The sequence below is a fragment of the Coloeus monedula genome (assembly GCF_965178545.1).
Source record: "Coloeus monedula genome assembly, chromosome: 11".
NCBI classification, from domain to species: domain Eukaryota; kingdom Metazoa; phylum Chordata; class Aves; order Passeriformes; family Corvidae; genus Coloeus; species Coloeus monedula.
Genome location: NC_138791.1, coordinates 19,085,070 through 19,101,344, shown reverse-complemented (window position 1 = coordinate 19,101,344; position 16,275 = coordinate 19,085,070). Strand labels below are relative to the sequence as shown.

General features: G+C 41.8%; 1 protein-coding gene across 1 annotated transcript in view; it reads right to left on the bottom strand.

Moving 5' to 3' along the window:
- Positions 1–16,275, bottom strand: part of CNTN6 (contactin 6) — a gene marked incomplete at both ends in the record, with an annotated part of 98,730 nt that overhangs the window by 64,877 nt on the left and 17,578 nt on the right. The window contains 2 exons of the mRNA XM_082288498.1: positions 7,879–8,054; positions 13,262–13,388. Of these exons, the coding sequence (XP_082144624.1) occupies positions 7,879–8,054; positions 13,262–13,388 (303 nt within the window). The remainder of the gene's footprint in view (positions 1–7,878; positions 8,055–13,261; positions 13,389–16,275) is intronic.

The window sequence follows — 16,275 nt, the reverse complement described above, 5'->3', positions numbered from 1 at the left end:
GTTGAGAAAAGCGATGCATGTGACCTCATTCCTTCACTCCACGAAAAGTCCAAATGTTACACACTGATCTCCTTCTTCAATATAAGCTACAGAATAGACAAGTTTATCTGACACCTTAAAACATTTACACAGGATCAACCTTCACTGCAAAATAACTGATCAATTAATTTCATTGTTTTGATTTTTAAAAAAAGCCAATCATTTATTCCAAATAATTTAGTATTTTTTTTCCCTTGCAACCCTGCACCATGACTTTTTTTGTCACATGAAAAAACAAAGAATCTCATGAGAAAATCGTGGATATTTCACTCAACAATTTATTGAAATCTACATCATCTTGTCTATAGTGAAAGGGGAACAGATAAAATAGCAAATCACCCAGACTGCAAATGTAGACTGGTTTTATCCTTCCCAAGTATTAAATTTTATCAATCAGAATCTATCAGCTCCGGGACCTGTGGATGCTTTGTTCCCCACCATATCTCAATCACATATATTGCTTTTCCAATACAACTGGCAATGGGCTGATTTAGGATAAACACTCTTAAAGGAACTGAAGAAGAGTAAGTAATATAGAACCAAAAGATAATCTTCAAATACTTCTGTGTTCCCTATTACTACTTTATCTGCCTGGTTCACTGCCTGTAATGCTCCTTACAACCTCTCTGCAATGTAGATGTCTGTTTCATAGATAAAAATCCTCCTTTTATAATAAAAGTCTAAGGAACTAACCCGGAATAAAGCAGCCTTAACCAAGTGCTGATACAGCAGAGCCTTGAACACACTGGTTAAGTACTCTGGGAGAGAGGTTTAAACCATTGGAGGGGCAGAAAAGTGGAATTTCTGATGCTGTCTGGTCTGTTACAATATAAAATAAACAGGGAATGTTGCTCCCATGAGCTACAGGATGTGTTTAACAGGAGAGAGGAGGCCGTGGCTGCACTTGGTGTTGATGGGCATTGCATGGGCTCTGAGAATGCAGAGAAGACTAAAATAGGGGGTGATGGAGAAAGCAAAGCCCTTCCTTATGGAGACACGCCCCTAACTTCTGGTTTTAAGATTCCAGGCTGTTCTCTGTGTCTTCAGGAATGTCAGGAGATTTGCATAATCTTATTCTTGTGATCTCAGCGCTTTAATATAGAAACTCTATTATCACCCTGCCTTGTCCTGTCAGCAGGCAGGTGAAACCCTTGCAGGCTTCCTGCTTCCTCACTGCTGAGTGGTGGTTCCTGCTTTTTCTGGAGCCTGGGAGAGGCTCTGTGTGCACAGAATTCTGCAAAGAAATGAACAGCGGGAAGTTCATTGGAGATACAGGAAGGCGAGCTGAGTGTGATGAGGTCTTGCAGAGGTTTTGGTCTTGGAGTGATTAAATTGCATCACTTTAGAGGGTTCTCTGCATGTGCTCTGCTCAAGGTGGCCTTGAAGGATGCCCAGTGCCCCCATTTGGGGTGGGTAGAGCAGGATAGAGACCCCTTAGATATCTGTCCCTGTTGGAATCAGCCCAGAGGAGGCCACCAAGTTGCTCAGAGGGCTGGAGAACCTCTCCTGTGAAGACAGCTGGGAGAGTTGGGGCTGCTGTCCCTGGAAATGTCATATTCCTTACAACAATGGTTCTCACCAGGTTTTTCCTGATTTTCCAGGGAAACACTTTGAAATAAAGGGGAAAAGAAGAAAACATGCCTGAGGCTGCTGGGTCTGCTCCATGGAGAACATCCATTAAGCAAAGACCTTGATGTGGTCTCCTGCCATGGGAACTGCTGCAGAGAGAGCTGGAACATTGGCACAGTGTCCATAACAAACAGAAGTGATAAATGAAAGTTCCCTTTCTTTTCACTCCAAGCAGAACTTTGACAAAATACAGGGTTTATTTCCTGTAACTCATTCTGCTCAGAGCCTGGCCCTCACCTCCCCACACCAGGGAGGGTGGCTGCTGCTGCTGCTGCAGTGATATTGGATTCTGTACCTGTGATTCAAAGTCCAAAAGGCAATTTTGAGCTGTGAGCCTGTTCACTGACATATGGAAGAGATGACAGCAGCACTTCCATCCTCCAGACAGGATCGATCCACAGCGAGTGCTCCCACTGCAGGTTGCATTTTTTCCTCACTGGCTCACAGGAAGATGCAGACTGGGAGGTGTTACCAGGACCACCAGGAGGGCTGCCCAGAGCATGGAAAGGAGAATTTTATGGCTGATTCTCCATATATCTGCAGTTGAGATGTGTTTCTGTGTCAGAGGAAGGTGTCCCTGCCTGTGGAAGTGGGGTTGGAATGAGATGAGCTTTAAGGTCCCTTCCAAACCATTCTAGGATTAAATATAAGGCCACCCTTTTAAAGCAGAGAGGTGGGGTCAGTGCATTACTCAGCACATGTAGGGTAGAGAATCATGCTGGAGTGAGGACAGAGGCTTGGGGCTGTTCAGCCTGGAGAAGAGAAACTTCACAGTGGCCTAATTGTGACCTTCGAGTGCCTGAAGGAGCTACGAGAAAGATGGAGAGAGACTTTGGAAAAGAGCCTGGAGGGACAAGACAAGGGGGAATGGCTTCCAAACTGGCCGAGGGCAGTGTTAGATGGGATTTTGGGAGGAAATTCTTGGCTGTGAGGGTGGTGGGGCCCTGGCACAGAGTGCCCAGAGAAGCTGTGGCTGCCCCTGGATCCCTGGAAGTGTCCAAGGCTGGATGGGACTTGGAACAGCCTGGGACAGTGGGAGGTGGCAGAGGATGGAACTGGATGATCTTTAATGTTCCTTCCAACGAGGCCATTCCATGATTCTGTGTGGATGTAGGCAAGTCTGTGGCTTTACCTGATGTGTCCCTAAAGAGGAAAAGGGAATGTAGAAAACCAAGTCAAACTTTTGGGGATGTATTTTGTATTTTTGATGATGACCTTTTCCTGGCACTGGCAAGCTGAGCTCTTCCTCCTTCCTGCTCTTCAGTTATCAGCTGGTCATCCCTGAGTGCCTGTTGAGCACTGGACTGAGCAGTTTATACCTCCTTTTGGAAAAGAAAGGCACTGCCAGAGTTCATTCCTGCAATCCAACTGCCAGGGAGCCTGATCAGTATTCCAGCCCTCGTGTGCAGTGATGAATTAACAATCAGCTTAAAGACCCAGAGAGCTTTACTCCAGGTGGTAGTTACAACAGCTAGCACACCTTTTAATCAAATACAATTGTTGCAGAGGGATTTCTGGACACACACAGCACCACAACACAACCCAGCCAGAAGTGTAGGTGTCATTTAGTCTTAAATTCATGCATGTCCAGACTTTGCAAATTCAGCCTATCTGATCCAAGCCTATTGATTTTTCCATTTTCTGTTTCAAAGCATACACTGCCAGTGAAAAGGGTTATGACATCTTGAGGCTGCTGGATTGCTTTGTGATGTTTCTGTAATTTGTGTGCACTTGAAGGTAAGTAACACGATGAAGTAATCAGATGAAAAGTGGGCTTTCATGCTGGCTGAGCATCTCCCAGCCAGCCCTTCCAACAGGGCCCTGCTAAAGCTCAGCCTGTCACCATCCAGCAAACACTAAATGGATTTGATTTGGTTTAATATATTCCTCCCTGAAATGGTTAAACGCTAATGATGGACTGTTACTTTTGTGTTTCAGAATGGCAAAAACTCAGTCCACAAGGAATTATTGCCTCTAATTTATTATTTCAGCAAAACTGTGTCTTCTGTCTCTGACAAAGAGCATGTGGAAGCTCTTGGGAGCTGCAGATTTTATTCCAAGTGCTCCAGCAGTGTCACTCTCAGCCACACGGCTGTGAGCACATCATCACTGGCCAAGAGCGGGGAGGGTGGCAGTGTTGGAAAAACACTGTTGAGAAAAAGCACCAAGCAAAACCCTTGAGCACCACTTTGAAAACCAGGAGAATATGGTTGGAGCCCAAAAAGTCCAAGGAGAAATCCTTCCTGGGTCTGTAGCATTTTGGGGAACTTTAAAATATGGGGTCTAATGGCTCCACTGTGTGCCCTCCTGTGTGGTTCAAGGCAAAGTGACTAATTCTAAGCATGAATTTAGATTGTTGTCATTGTTTCTCAGAATTTCGGGCCTGAGAAAGCTGCAATCAGCATGACTTTTATCATCAAGGGTAGAATAATTTGACTGAGAATGGAATTTAAGATCCCTAAGCAGCAAGATGCTTTCAATTAATACTGAATTTGCTGGGTTTATGCCCTGAATAATTATTAGGTTCATATGTGATTCCTTTTCATTGTGGAGTCCTTTTTTGTTCTAGTTTCTTTAATTGCACTCTTATTTCTCCTGCATCTCTCTTAATCTTCTGCTATAGATGCGTTTGGGAAGTAAAAGAACAAGTAACAGGCCTGGACAGGCTGTTTCATGCAGCCTGTTATGGGGATTTCCCTCAAGACTACTTGTTTGCACACAGTTATTTTTGCTTAAAACTGAGGAAATAATTAAAGCAAATCCCCTGTGTGCCTTTGGAGAAAGTTCTGGTTGGAGCCATACTGAAGCAGTTTTCCCTAACAGCTTTTTTGTTTGTCTTTTTTTAAGGCATGAAATGCCTTAAACAAAAATGCCTTAGGAAAAATTTCATCACTGAAAGAGTGGCCAAGCTTTGGAACTGGCTGCTCATGGCAGTGGTGGAGTCCCCATTCCTGGAAGTGTTCATAAAACGAATAGATGTGGTGTTTTGTGATGTGGTTTATGAACGGGGGGGGATTTGGGCAAAGGTTGGACTGGGTGATCTTGGAGGTCTTTTCCATCCTTAATCACAGAATCACAGAATTAGAGATGTTGGAAAAGAGCTCGGAGATCACCCAGTCCAACCTGTGACCTGAAACCACCTTATCAACTAAACCATGGCACTGAGTGCCTCATCCAGTCTTTTTTGGAACACCTCCAGGGACTAGACTCCACCACCTCCCTGGGCAGCCCATTCCAATGGCCAATCACTCTTTCTGTGAGGAATGTTTTCCTAATGTCCAGCCTAAACTTCCCCTGGTGCAGCTTAAGACCGTGTCCTCCAATGATTCTCTGATTCTAAGTTGTGTGAAAGCTGAAGGAAAACCTTCCATGTCCTCATCTCTTCCTTCAAGCTGACTCGTGCCTAGTCCCAAGATGAGCTCCCCAGGCCTTTGACTTCCCTTTAGGCTGAGCTGCAGCGTTCCAGGTGACCTTGTGCTGGACCTCACCACTGAACTGGAAGGGGAAAAGCCCCGTGGGTGGCAGGCCATGATCCCAGACTCCAGCCTGGATGGGGACCCTGCTCCTGTGTTTGGCTCTGGCTGCACAAGCCGAGGCCTGACACCAAAGCTTTACAACAACTTCCACCTCAACAACTCCAGCTCCTGCAAAACACACGTGGGCTGCTCCAAGTGTGCAGCAGGCAGGGGAGCAGGAGATGTACAGGATTTATAGGGAGCTTTCAAGTTTATTTATGACAAAACAACCCTTGTGCAGGAAGCAGGGATGCCAAGGGCCTGCCATCCTGTGTATCCCGCTAATGCATTTACGTGCTCCCTCTCCCTGACGCTGTCTCTCATTTTCAGCTTGTAGCTTTAATAATCTATGCCACTGCCTTCTGTACAATATTCCTCCTGCAGCTTTCCTTTGACAGCTCTGGTTTTAATAGAGGATAAGCACCAAACTCCAGCTGAATCTGAAGACATATTTCTAATCTCATCCTGCATTTATTTTGCTTCTCGGAGAACTTCCTATCTCGAACAGAGGAAAAAAGTATTTTTCACATATTAAGTTGACATGTTGAATAGGTTTCTGGAGGTATCATTAATTCAAACTCCAACTCAGAGTTAGTTACCTTGTAGTAAAGAGACAAATACACATAAACCCTGTTACTTGGATAATAGGTTTGATTCAATTCTTTATCAGGGAGATCGCAATAATATGCCAGTCATTCCAGTCCAGGGAAGAATCCCATTTTGTGAGGGGCTGAATGAAAGTGTCATAACAGCAACGTGCTGCCTGCCTGGATTTGAAGATATAGCCTGAAGTATTGGTTGAAACAAAGAATTAAATTGGATGGCAACATGAAAATAAGAAACAAGGAAATGTTGACTGCGTAATAAGTGTTTCAAGGTAATTTGTTCCACTATTCTCATCAGGTCATTATGATGTTTTCCATGTACTGTGGGGTTTTTTCCCTATTGTAAGACGACTTAAAACTCACAGTTCTGCAGTGATGCCACTAAATTGAAGCATTTTTCTGTAAATTTGAGTTTGTCAGTGTAAATAACAGCCTTTGTCTGTCCTCTCTCTTCTGCATGGGGAAGGATGTAAATATCTGTCACCACTACTGGAAAAGTGGTGTAGTGCTTGATTATGGGATAAATTTAGCATTCCGTGGTGCTGTTAGAGCTGGAGGACTGGAGCAGGCTGGGAGCTGGGGCCAAACCAGACCCAGCTCTGGGATCTGCTCCCTGCAGGAACTTTGGGAAGTGTTTGGGTGGGGGTATAAAGCTTAAATAAAGGAACTACTTGACATGAAATCCTGAGTAATCGCCAGAGCCTTCTTTCTTTTGCAGATATTCCTGTTTTTCCCTTCTCCCCCCTTTTTTAAAAAAATTGTTTTGCACCTCATTTGTGCCTCCATTTAAGGATATTCCCTTTCCCTAGATCTTTTCCCAGCTCCCTCCCTGGCCTGCCTTGGTTCCTTGGGGATTACAGACTCCACGGACAATCTTGAGGTGGTTGTCTATTCTTGCTCCTTACTAAAACAGCATTTGTTCTGTCACTAAACAACTTTCACCTCCAAATCTTGAAATAATTTCCCACACAGAAAGACTGGCTTGTAAAAACATTTCAGCACAAAAAGTGATAAAATAATGAATCAAAATTTTATTCTTTTTACATTTGACCAGCTCTTGGAAATCAAAGCTCTTTGAGAAATTCTGGGTAAAATGTTATTAAATGAGATACCAGTGATACACCTTTTGATCAGGTCTGCTGAAAGACACTCTGTGAACCAGCCCGACCTCTGATGTCTCCTTTGTGTAACCCCTGTGACACAAGGTTTGCTATGAGAAATGGAACAAGATTAATAATTAATCCATTTGCTGGTGTCTGAAATAGCGACACAAGGTTGGCTTTAGACACATGTTTTATTAATGAGCTTTGAAAACAATTGCTTTCTCTGAGCAACAGACTGCTCTGAGCTTTAGACTGAAAAAAAAAAAAAAAGGCTGGAGGGAATATCTGGAGTTTTTTGGTTGCCAGTGTTGTTCCCCCTCTCCCCTGGGCATTCACAGAACTCGGTCACCGTGTCCAAACCTTGTGAAAAAGGTTGTGAAGTTGTGAAGAAGTGAAATGGGGAGCAAAGATGAAATAAATTTTAAATCATCTCAAGACAGACAACGTGCTCGACCTGAGGGAGCTGAAATATGAAATATCTCAGAGCGCAGCTCACACTTTTACACATTGTGTAAGGAAAAAGAGAGTTCCTTTGGTAACATAAGGAAATATCAGTGTGGCAATTAGGGGAGCAATGCTTTTGTGTCTCAATTAGACCTCATTATCTACAGAAAACTCAAAGCACAACTTTTTGCAACAATTCCCTCCCTGCCCCCCAGCTGTAGCTACCTGTGGGATAACAACAAAACCACTGTCCTGAAAAGTGGAAACACCTTTATTAAGTGAAAATAATTGTGCTCATCTTCCTTGACCTTTCAATTTCCTGATTTTTATTCTGCCTCCCGAGGGCAGCAGCCATCAGATGTCTGGTTTTGTTATTAATATTTACTAGGAACATTTTGGTTTTTTAGGAATAAGCAGTGGCGAAGGAAGTCAAACCTTTTGGACAGAATCCCCAATGATCCTTTAATTACCCAATAAATTACAGTCCATGTGCAGAATTAATAGGAAAATAATGCTCTAATAAATATGATCTTCCCAACTTACATGCAAATTGAAGCTTTGCCTTCCTGCTCAGAATTGTTCCAAATGAATTTGTGGCCAAACACTGGTATGTTCCAATATCCTGATTTTTATGTGGGTTATTGATTGCCAAGCTGCCTCCAACCAACCTGTAGTGATAACTCATGGTAAGATCAATATCTGTGCCATTTTGCTTCCACCTTTGAGGGGAAAAAAATCAAATTATGCTTATAATTTACAGAGCCTATTCATATTTATCTTAAATAGTGTGCTGTAGCATACCTGTAATGATAAAAATGTAGTTAAATATCACAAAATTAGATCATTTTTCACACACGACTGCTTCTTACATCAATCTTAACGATAGCAATAATGGTATTCTTTGGAAAATCTTTACTTTTGTCACCAGTGTTGACCCAAACGTCCACCAAAAGTAATTATAACTTATTCACACGAACTTATCCATTCAGTCAGGAGGGGGCTTTATACCTTGTCCACAACAACATTATTTTTGTTCGTTGAATGGTACCTGAATGTGCTTTGCAAATGATTAACCATGAATTTGGCAACAAAAATGCTTTGGCGATGTAGATCAGGAAGGATTGCACTTCAGAGGGCAGAACAAAAGCTGGGAGGGAAGTTTTTGTACAGCAAGTCTGAGACTGATCATTTAGTGATGAGAGCACTGCTATTTTAAATCATCATTTGTCCCAGTGAGTCCCCTAAGCAGGAAATGGATTGCGTCTGCAATATTACCCAGCTGTTTACAGATGTCAAAATACAATTTCTCTTTCAAAGAAAATAAATACTGTGTTTTTCAGGAAGGGAAATTTTGGGGCTTTGCCATTAGTCACATTAGGGTTGAATTTTCCTTGCTCACGTGAGGGCCAAAGGATAAAGGACTCAGCCACTGAGGCCTTCAAGTCTGGGGTCTGTTAATGCCACTTCTTAAGTGGTCAGCAATCCTAAAACTACACAGCCAGGTATTTTCTTCTCCTGATTTTATATCCAGAGCCATCTCCTCAGCCTTTATCATTTCTGTTGATCCGTGGGTGTGATTCCAAGCCCTCCATTGGATGGAAGGATCACACAAAGGTTGCCAGTGGCTCACCTTGGGTTCCTGGCAGTGCCCAAACCAAGGGCAATCATATCCTTGTAAATTATCTGAAGGATCACAGCAGAAAAAATATCCATTTCTGCTTATGTGCAGAGTTCCTGACAGGGAGGGCAGTTTTCCCTGGTAACAAATTGAAGCACACTCACACTTTATCCCTGGAAATCTGACCTGGATACACAGCACAAGATTCTGCCAGTCACCCCCAGCCCTCTCTCCACACGCTCACACTGCTCAGGGGTTGTTTTTGTGCAGGAGGGTTCTCACACTGAGCTGTGAAATGCGATTCTGTGCTCCCAGGGAAATCTCCACAAATGCAGGGAGTGCCCTGACCTTCAAGTGAGCACTTGTTGTTTTGAAAGATAATGACTGATTAATATGAAATCAATGGAATTCTGTGAGCAAGGTCTAATAACACAAAATAATTTCTCTGGATGCCTCCCCTTCCATGAATTCACCCACACTGAGAGATTTGGATGCAACACTCAACCCTCAGGAATTCTTCCTACAAATTCCAGCCTATTTTTTGTGTTTCTGTACCTCTGCTGGATTCCCTTTTTTTTATATTTGCTATAGCTGGTCTAGTTTTTGCTGTTATTTTAGTCTATTTGGGCTATTTTTTTAAATTTAAAAGCAAAAATGAGGAGGCCTTGTCTGGGTTTCTGAAGGGATCACATCCCAGCATTAGGATTCTGCCATATTTCAGGATTTACATTTGCTACAAGTTGTCTAAAGCTTTCCATTTTCTAATCTAAGATATTCTGGTATTTAATTTGCCAGTTCTCTTTAATTTTGGAATCAATCACTGAAATAACTGCTGTCATCATTGCATGGCTCCCAATTAAGATCTATAATTGTTTTTCCAAACAAATGCAAAGATGTTGGCTTAGTTGCTGCAAATGAATTCTTCACAGTATCCCCATAATCATTCTAATCACCATGGTACAATGATTATTAAACTTTGCATATAGATCAGGGTTCAGCTCCTGGTGTGGGCCTTTTCCCTAATTAATATGTTTACATCACTGAAGGAAGCGAATTAATGAATTCATGTGGTAGACAATGATTTAATGGCTTTGTGTGTTCTGCAGTGTATTAATACACAGAAATCTGGATAATTATTTTAGGGAATTTTTAACATAAGCCCATTAAGGCAGGGATCATCAAAATATTTTTGTGAATTTTTTCATGCAACCATTGGAAAATACTTTTCCTCAGTTGTAGGAAATGCATCCTGGATTGTTTTTTTTTTCCACAATCGTTTCAGAACCTAAACTTTAAAAAATTTCTTATATTCTGATGCTGAATAAGGACTGTGAGTGGGTGTGTGCTCACATGATTGAGTAAATTATCTTTTCAGTGTGCTGCTATAATAAAAATATCAATATTTTTAAGACTTCATTGTGTTCTATACTTCTCAGATTATTTGCATTCCAATGGAAATGTCCTGCCAAGCCACCTGAGACTTTCTTGTGGTTGGGAAAAGGATTTGCAAAACCGCCCTTCATGTACAGCATTTCCAGTGAGGAGGAACACAGGAAGTTTAAAAACTCTTGACTGTGAACAAGACACCAGAGGGTGAAGGAGTTTTTCATTCCACTTTTGAGGCAGGATCTGCACTGAGCCAAGGAGCAGCATTCCAGGGAACAAGGACATGAGAGTTGGGCTGCAATTTCTGATTCAAGGGTGGACTTTTGGGATTGCTGGGAATCACTCTCCACTTTGATTTGATGCAATGGTTATGAACATATTTGATGTCATTTACAATCCTTGTAGGTTTGTGCTCTGTTCCCTCCCTCACATTTGTGTGTTCCAGTTATCCTCGTGGTGCTTGGATTTGGATTGGATTTGAATCTCTTTATCTCCTTTTAGTGCAACACTCTGAGTTGGGCTGGAATATTAAAATGTTGTTCTAATGAATGCTGCTTCTGCTGCCCTTGGATTTATTTATTGGTTCCATTGACTCCTCTCTGAGAAGATTATTGAGGGGAAAACACCCTCAGTCACCAACTTGCATGAAAATGCAGGATTGTGGGATTGCTCTGGATATTGAGTGGAAGCGCAGGAAAAGAGAGCACCTGAAATCAAACAAAAAGTGTCAAAATGCTGCTGGAAGCACTGCAGGGTGTTCAAGCATAGGCTGTAAGTAAAAAAAACCTGTGTAAAATTCACTGAGTTACTTGGTGATAAACCCTCTGGTGACTATAAAAAGCTTAGGTGCAAAAAATGATAAATCTAATTTTAAAAGTTGTGTTTATTTACCAGCCACATCACACCAGGAAACACCTGGAATAATGTCCCTGATATTATAGGCAATTCTGACTTTATAAAAAAGACGTAAGGGACAAAATGATATTTCTCAGAACATTTATAGAGATTTCTTAATGATTTTAGAGATGCTTCCATCCATATTTTTTGTCTCCAGTGTAATCTGTGTTCTTTGTTACTTCCAACAGGAAAACTGTGTCTCATTTTTATTACTCAGCCCTTCCACCTACAGTTCTACACAATTCTTGCACTGTGCTTTGCAGACACACAGTATTTTGAGGAGGAGTTGCAAAAAATTATCCCTATATTTGACAAGTTTGTAAGAATAAAAAAGTACCCAACAAAATAAAACTTTTAGGAAATGCTAAGCATTTTTTTTTTTATTTCAAGAAAAGGCATTTATCAGCATATTTCTTGATGTAAAAAAATGCTAAATAGCAAATTAACTCGTCTCTAACTTTCTTCCTGTTGGAGTGGTTCTGTATTTCTGAATCAAAGAGAAACCTCCAGCAGTCCTTGCTGTTCTCAGCCATCACTCAGCAAAGGAAATGATTAAAATTTCATACTGGGCTTGATTTCTCAAAAATTGTCAGAACTTTAAATATATGGGCTCAATCCTTATGTGACAAAGGCAGCATTAGCTGTGGTGAAATCAAAGCAAAGTGAAAAGCTCCCTGTTCCCTCCAAATTGTGGTGTAATTGCAGCAGGGATAGTCTGTTAACTTCTAATTGACCTCAGGGCTCCAGGATCCATCCCCAGATGTTGATCCCATCTCCCTGGAGCCACTGAGGCTTTGAAAAATGCCCTTATGGTGCAGAAACCCAGGGAGTTTAATTAATGGGTGGGTAGAAAAAAGTAAAGGTAAAATGTGGATATCAAATATGTGATGAGGGAGACTTCCCAGCTCTCCAGCCTGATGGAAGCTGCTGTCTCTGCTCTTTGTGGGTGGGAGGAATCCATGGGAGGACACGAGAGTCCAGGAATTTCTAGGAAGCTGCTTCAATGGATGTGAAAGCAAAGGGTGGATGAACTGGAAAGACTTGAACTTCATGGCCTGAAGCAGTTGATGTTGGTGTTGAGAACAGGGAGAACAAGTGGGTTGGGAAGTAAGTGAGGATTTCTACTCCTAGGAGGAGAAGTTGAATTGTGAAAAGGAAATTGAGGGTTCCTTTCATAAAGGAAATTAAGGGTTTCTTTCATAACACAGTGTCTGGAGACAAATCAAGCCATGAAGTCCTAAAGCCAAGCTGATATCCAGTGGTGGCACTCTCCAGGGGAGGCTGTGGTGGGAGCAGTTAAAAGCTCTCCAATAAATATTCTCTAAGAATTTGATAGGATACGATTTTCTTTCACGTCTTGCATGAATGATTTATTTTTTATGGGTAATTTTCCTTCACCTCAACCATTACTTTCCCCATTATTTTTTGAAGAAAGCACAATGTCCTGGTTTTTTTTTCCCTCCTAGATTCCCAGCTTTTCCTCTTATCCAACTTGGATTTCCAGATCCTTGGGCAACGAGTTCTATTATAAATGGTGAGCCCATAGTTACTGAATAAACAAAAAATTCTCTGTACCAAGGTTTTATGAAGGGAGTCTTGGAAGGTATTGGAGATAAACAAACACCGTAAATGTGTACATGAAATGTTGGAATTAAGAGAGGGGAAGGGTGCTGCTTTTCTGCTTTCCAAGCATTTATTAATGCATGGAAAGTTTTATCAACTACAGATGTGCAGCACTTCCATTTTCTCATTTTTCACAGCTGTTCTGTGGATTTAGAATTAATTCTGTATATTTTAAAACACTTTGGGGGTGATTTTCAATTATTTTCTTTCCCTGTGTTAATTTTCTTTACAGCAAAGCAGCAAAAACATTTTTTCCTTCATTCCTAGAATTTACTCTAAACTTTGTCTGTTCTTGCTGTGAGCACTCAGCACATTTTAGGGTGTTTATTTATGGTCGTGCAGTGACTAAAACACACTTCAAAGAGTGACAGTGGGACAATATTTCCCCAAGGTTGACTTCACCTGTAGTATGGCAGCGGATATCCCTTGGCTGTGCAGTTCAGGAGGATCTCTGGATTTGCTGAGCCCATGGAATAAGTGATATCATATGGCTCTTGGATAAAAATAGGCCCATGAAGGGTTTCTCCCCCTGTGAAAGAAAAACAATAATTTAAGATTAGGTGTCTTTAGCGTGTCCTTCCACATAAAATTGTCCTTTGGAGTCCTTTGCTTTCAGCTGCAAGTTAAGGTCTGCTATGATATTCAGCAGAGAATCCACCCCCAGACACTGGACTATTAAGGAGGAAATATTTCAAGGCTGATTGATAATAAAATCGCAGAGCTCAGGTGCTGGTGATTTATTCTGCAGGTGACAGTGAAGCCTCTTTGCATATTTCCCATGGAAGCTCTATGGGCAAGTGCTAAATGTGCCCATCCACCTCATCCTTGTGTTGTGGATCAGGACTGGCAGCAGGGAAGGACGGGATTGTGGAACTGTGGCTCTGTGTTTGGTGCTCCCTGGTCACAGCACAGTCTAAGGGAACCACTCACCTCCTTCTCTTCTAACCCTTCCCGTCCTTTGAGGTATTATTTTTGTATATTTTATGTATACGTCTTTTATAGTGGCCTGGGGTTTTTGTTTGTTTGTTTATTGGTGGTTTGGGCTTTTTCCCCTCCCTTTTTCACTCCTTTTAAAACAGGAATAGCATTAAATAACCAACCTTTATTTCACATGCAAAGTGAAGTGATTAATTGCAAGGCAAACAAGAACTATTTCTATTTTTCGTGGTGATCTTCCTTGTTCTGGGGAGCAGGGGAGAAGACAATTTGTTCAGCAAACCTCGGGGGCAAGGCAGAGCAGCTCTCTGAGATGGTGGCTGGGTCTGCTTAAATAATCTTTGTTTCTTTTCCTACTACTCTTCCAGGTTTAATCCCTTGACAAATTTGAAGGTTTCTTTTTTCACTGTTTCTACAATTGACCATTTGACTTGTCTTTACTTTGGGAGGAATTTTCTTCCCTTCTGGGTTCATTTTCTCAGCCTTTCTTGTTACCTTTGCAGAACTGCCAGGGAGAAGTTTTTCTGAAGCCCCAAAATGACCCAGGGATCATCATTCTGCATTTTAAATCCATAGACATGGCTGGGCTAGGGGAGCTACCTGATGTACATAAAAATCCCTGCTTCATCTCATGAAAATGTAAATATTTTGGTATACTTGGAATTAATTTCCCATGATTTTTCCTAAATGGAATTTGGACTCATTTGTCATTTGCAGACTACTGAAAATCCTAATTTTATATCCCCTTCCCATGTCCTTAGTGCAGCGGGCCCTCAAGGTGTAGAATGAGGACATAATATTTTACAGCTCCTTTCCAGTGGACATGTCACAGTCCCTGTCACAAAAATCCTGCCCATGAATTTTAGTAGAGGCAGCTTCTTGCTGTTGTTTTGTTTTCTCTTTAATATCCTTTTCTTGCTGGCTGATCTGCAGCAGAGAATAACATCAAATTTGTGAGAAATGATGTGCACTCTCAGAGCCAGTGGTGTCCTAGGAGTCCATCTCTTATTTATAGAGAAGGTCAGGCTGGTCATTTCTAATTTCCTGATGCATCCTTTTGTGTTTCCTATAGAGAATGGCCGTATATTTCCTCTCCATCCTCCAGGTTCAATAAAATCCCCATGATTTCTCCAGAGATACACATGACAAATGCATTCTTGTAGAGCTGTTTGCTTTTGTTAAGATTTAAATAATTCAGATTTTTTTTTTTTCAAATCTATTGGAATACAAATATTTGATTAAGTGCGTGGTTTCTATACATAAAAATCATGTGTGAATCCTCAACATGGTGCTTGAAAGAAAATATAAACTCTTGTTATGGAATGTTTGATAAGAAGTTAAAATGTATTTCTTTATGGTGTCAAATCAGTTTGATCTCCATAAAGACCATAATTATGCCAGCCTGAATTCAAAGCCAAAGGAGGAAAATGAATCAACATTCCTTCATTCATTACTTGGTATTGTCTTCAGCCAATGCAGGGATTAGCACACTGCCACTGGAAGAGGAGGAACGCTGGTTTTTCCATAATTATGGAATCAGGAGGGAGTGTCCCAGTGCTTCTTGTCACTGTCTCATGGGCAGTGGGTGCTTATATCACACCCTGATATTCCTATCAAATGGAGTTAAAGAGGTTTTACTCAGCCACAAGAAATATTTAAATATTTATGCTCTGCCTCATCCAGACAGGGAGAAAGAGGCACAAATCTGGAGTTCACACTTAATCAACCTAATTTCCAGCCAAATCCTGCTCCCTGTTCTTTCCTGTGTCTGACTCTGGTTGGCTTCATTTTCAGCTCCTTGTGAGGCCTCTGCCCGGCTGCAAATGCAAAGGAGAACAGCCCAAGAGCAGTTTAGGCTGGCCCAGGCCCAGTCTGTAATGTGAGTAAAGATAACTCAGTAGGCCAATATTGCAAATCAGCTGACTTTTATCCCTTTCCTACACAGATCTTCCTCCCCATTAGGTTTTTTTTTGCAAAGTGGAGTTGGAATTACCATTACTCCAAACTGAGTGGTGACAGCAGATGAAAACTGTTTGGTGAAACTGAGAGTGTCCCAGAAGCATCACCCTCCTTTTGCAGGGAAAGGTTTTAGGTTTGCCTGGGAGAAATCAGCTCCAGGGAGACAAACTCCAGAGGATTCCCTGCTCCAGGACCAGAAATGGGGAGTTCTGGTGGGCTGAGAGCACAGAGCAGCTGTGGCTGCCCCTGGATCCCTGGCAGTGTCCAAGGCCAGGCTGGATGGGGCTTGGAGCAGCCTGGGACAGTGCAAGGTGTCCCTGTGGGGTGGCACTGGATGAGTTTTAATGTCCCTTCCAATCCAAACCATTCCATGATTCTGGATGGACCATATCAGTGAATCCTCACGGAAGATCATAAGAAGAAGCTTTTAAATGCAAAACTGCCATAATTCACATAAGCAAAGCAGATAAGGAGGAATTTATCCAGGCTATTAAGTTCCAGGAAGGCTGTAAATTCCAGGG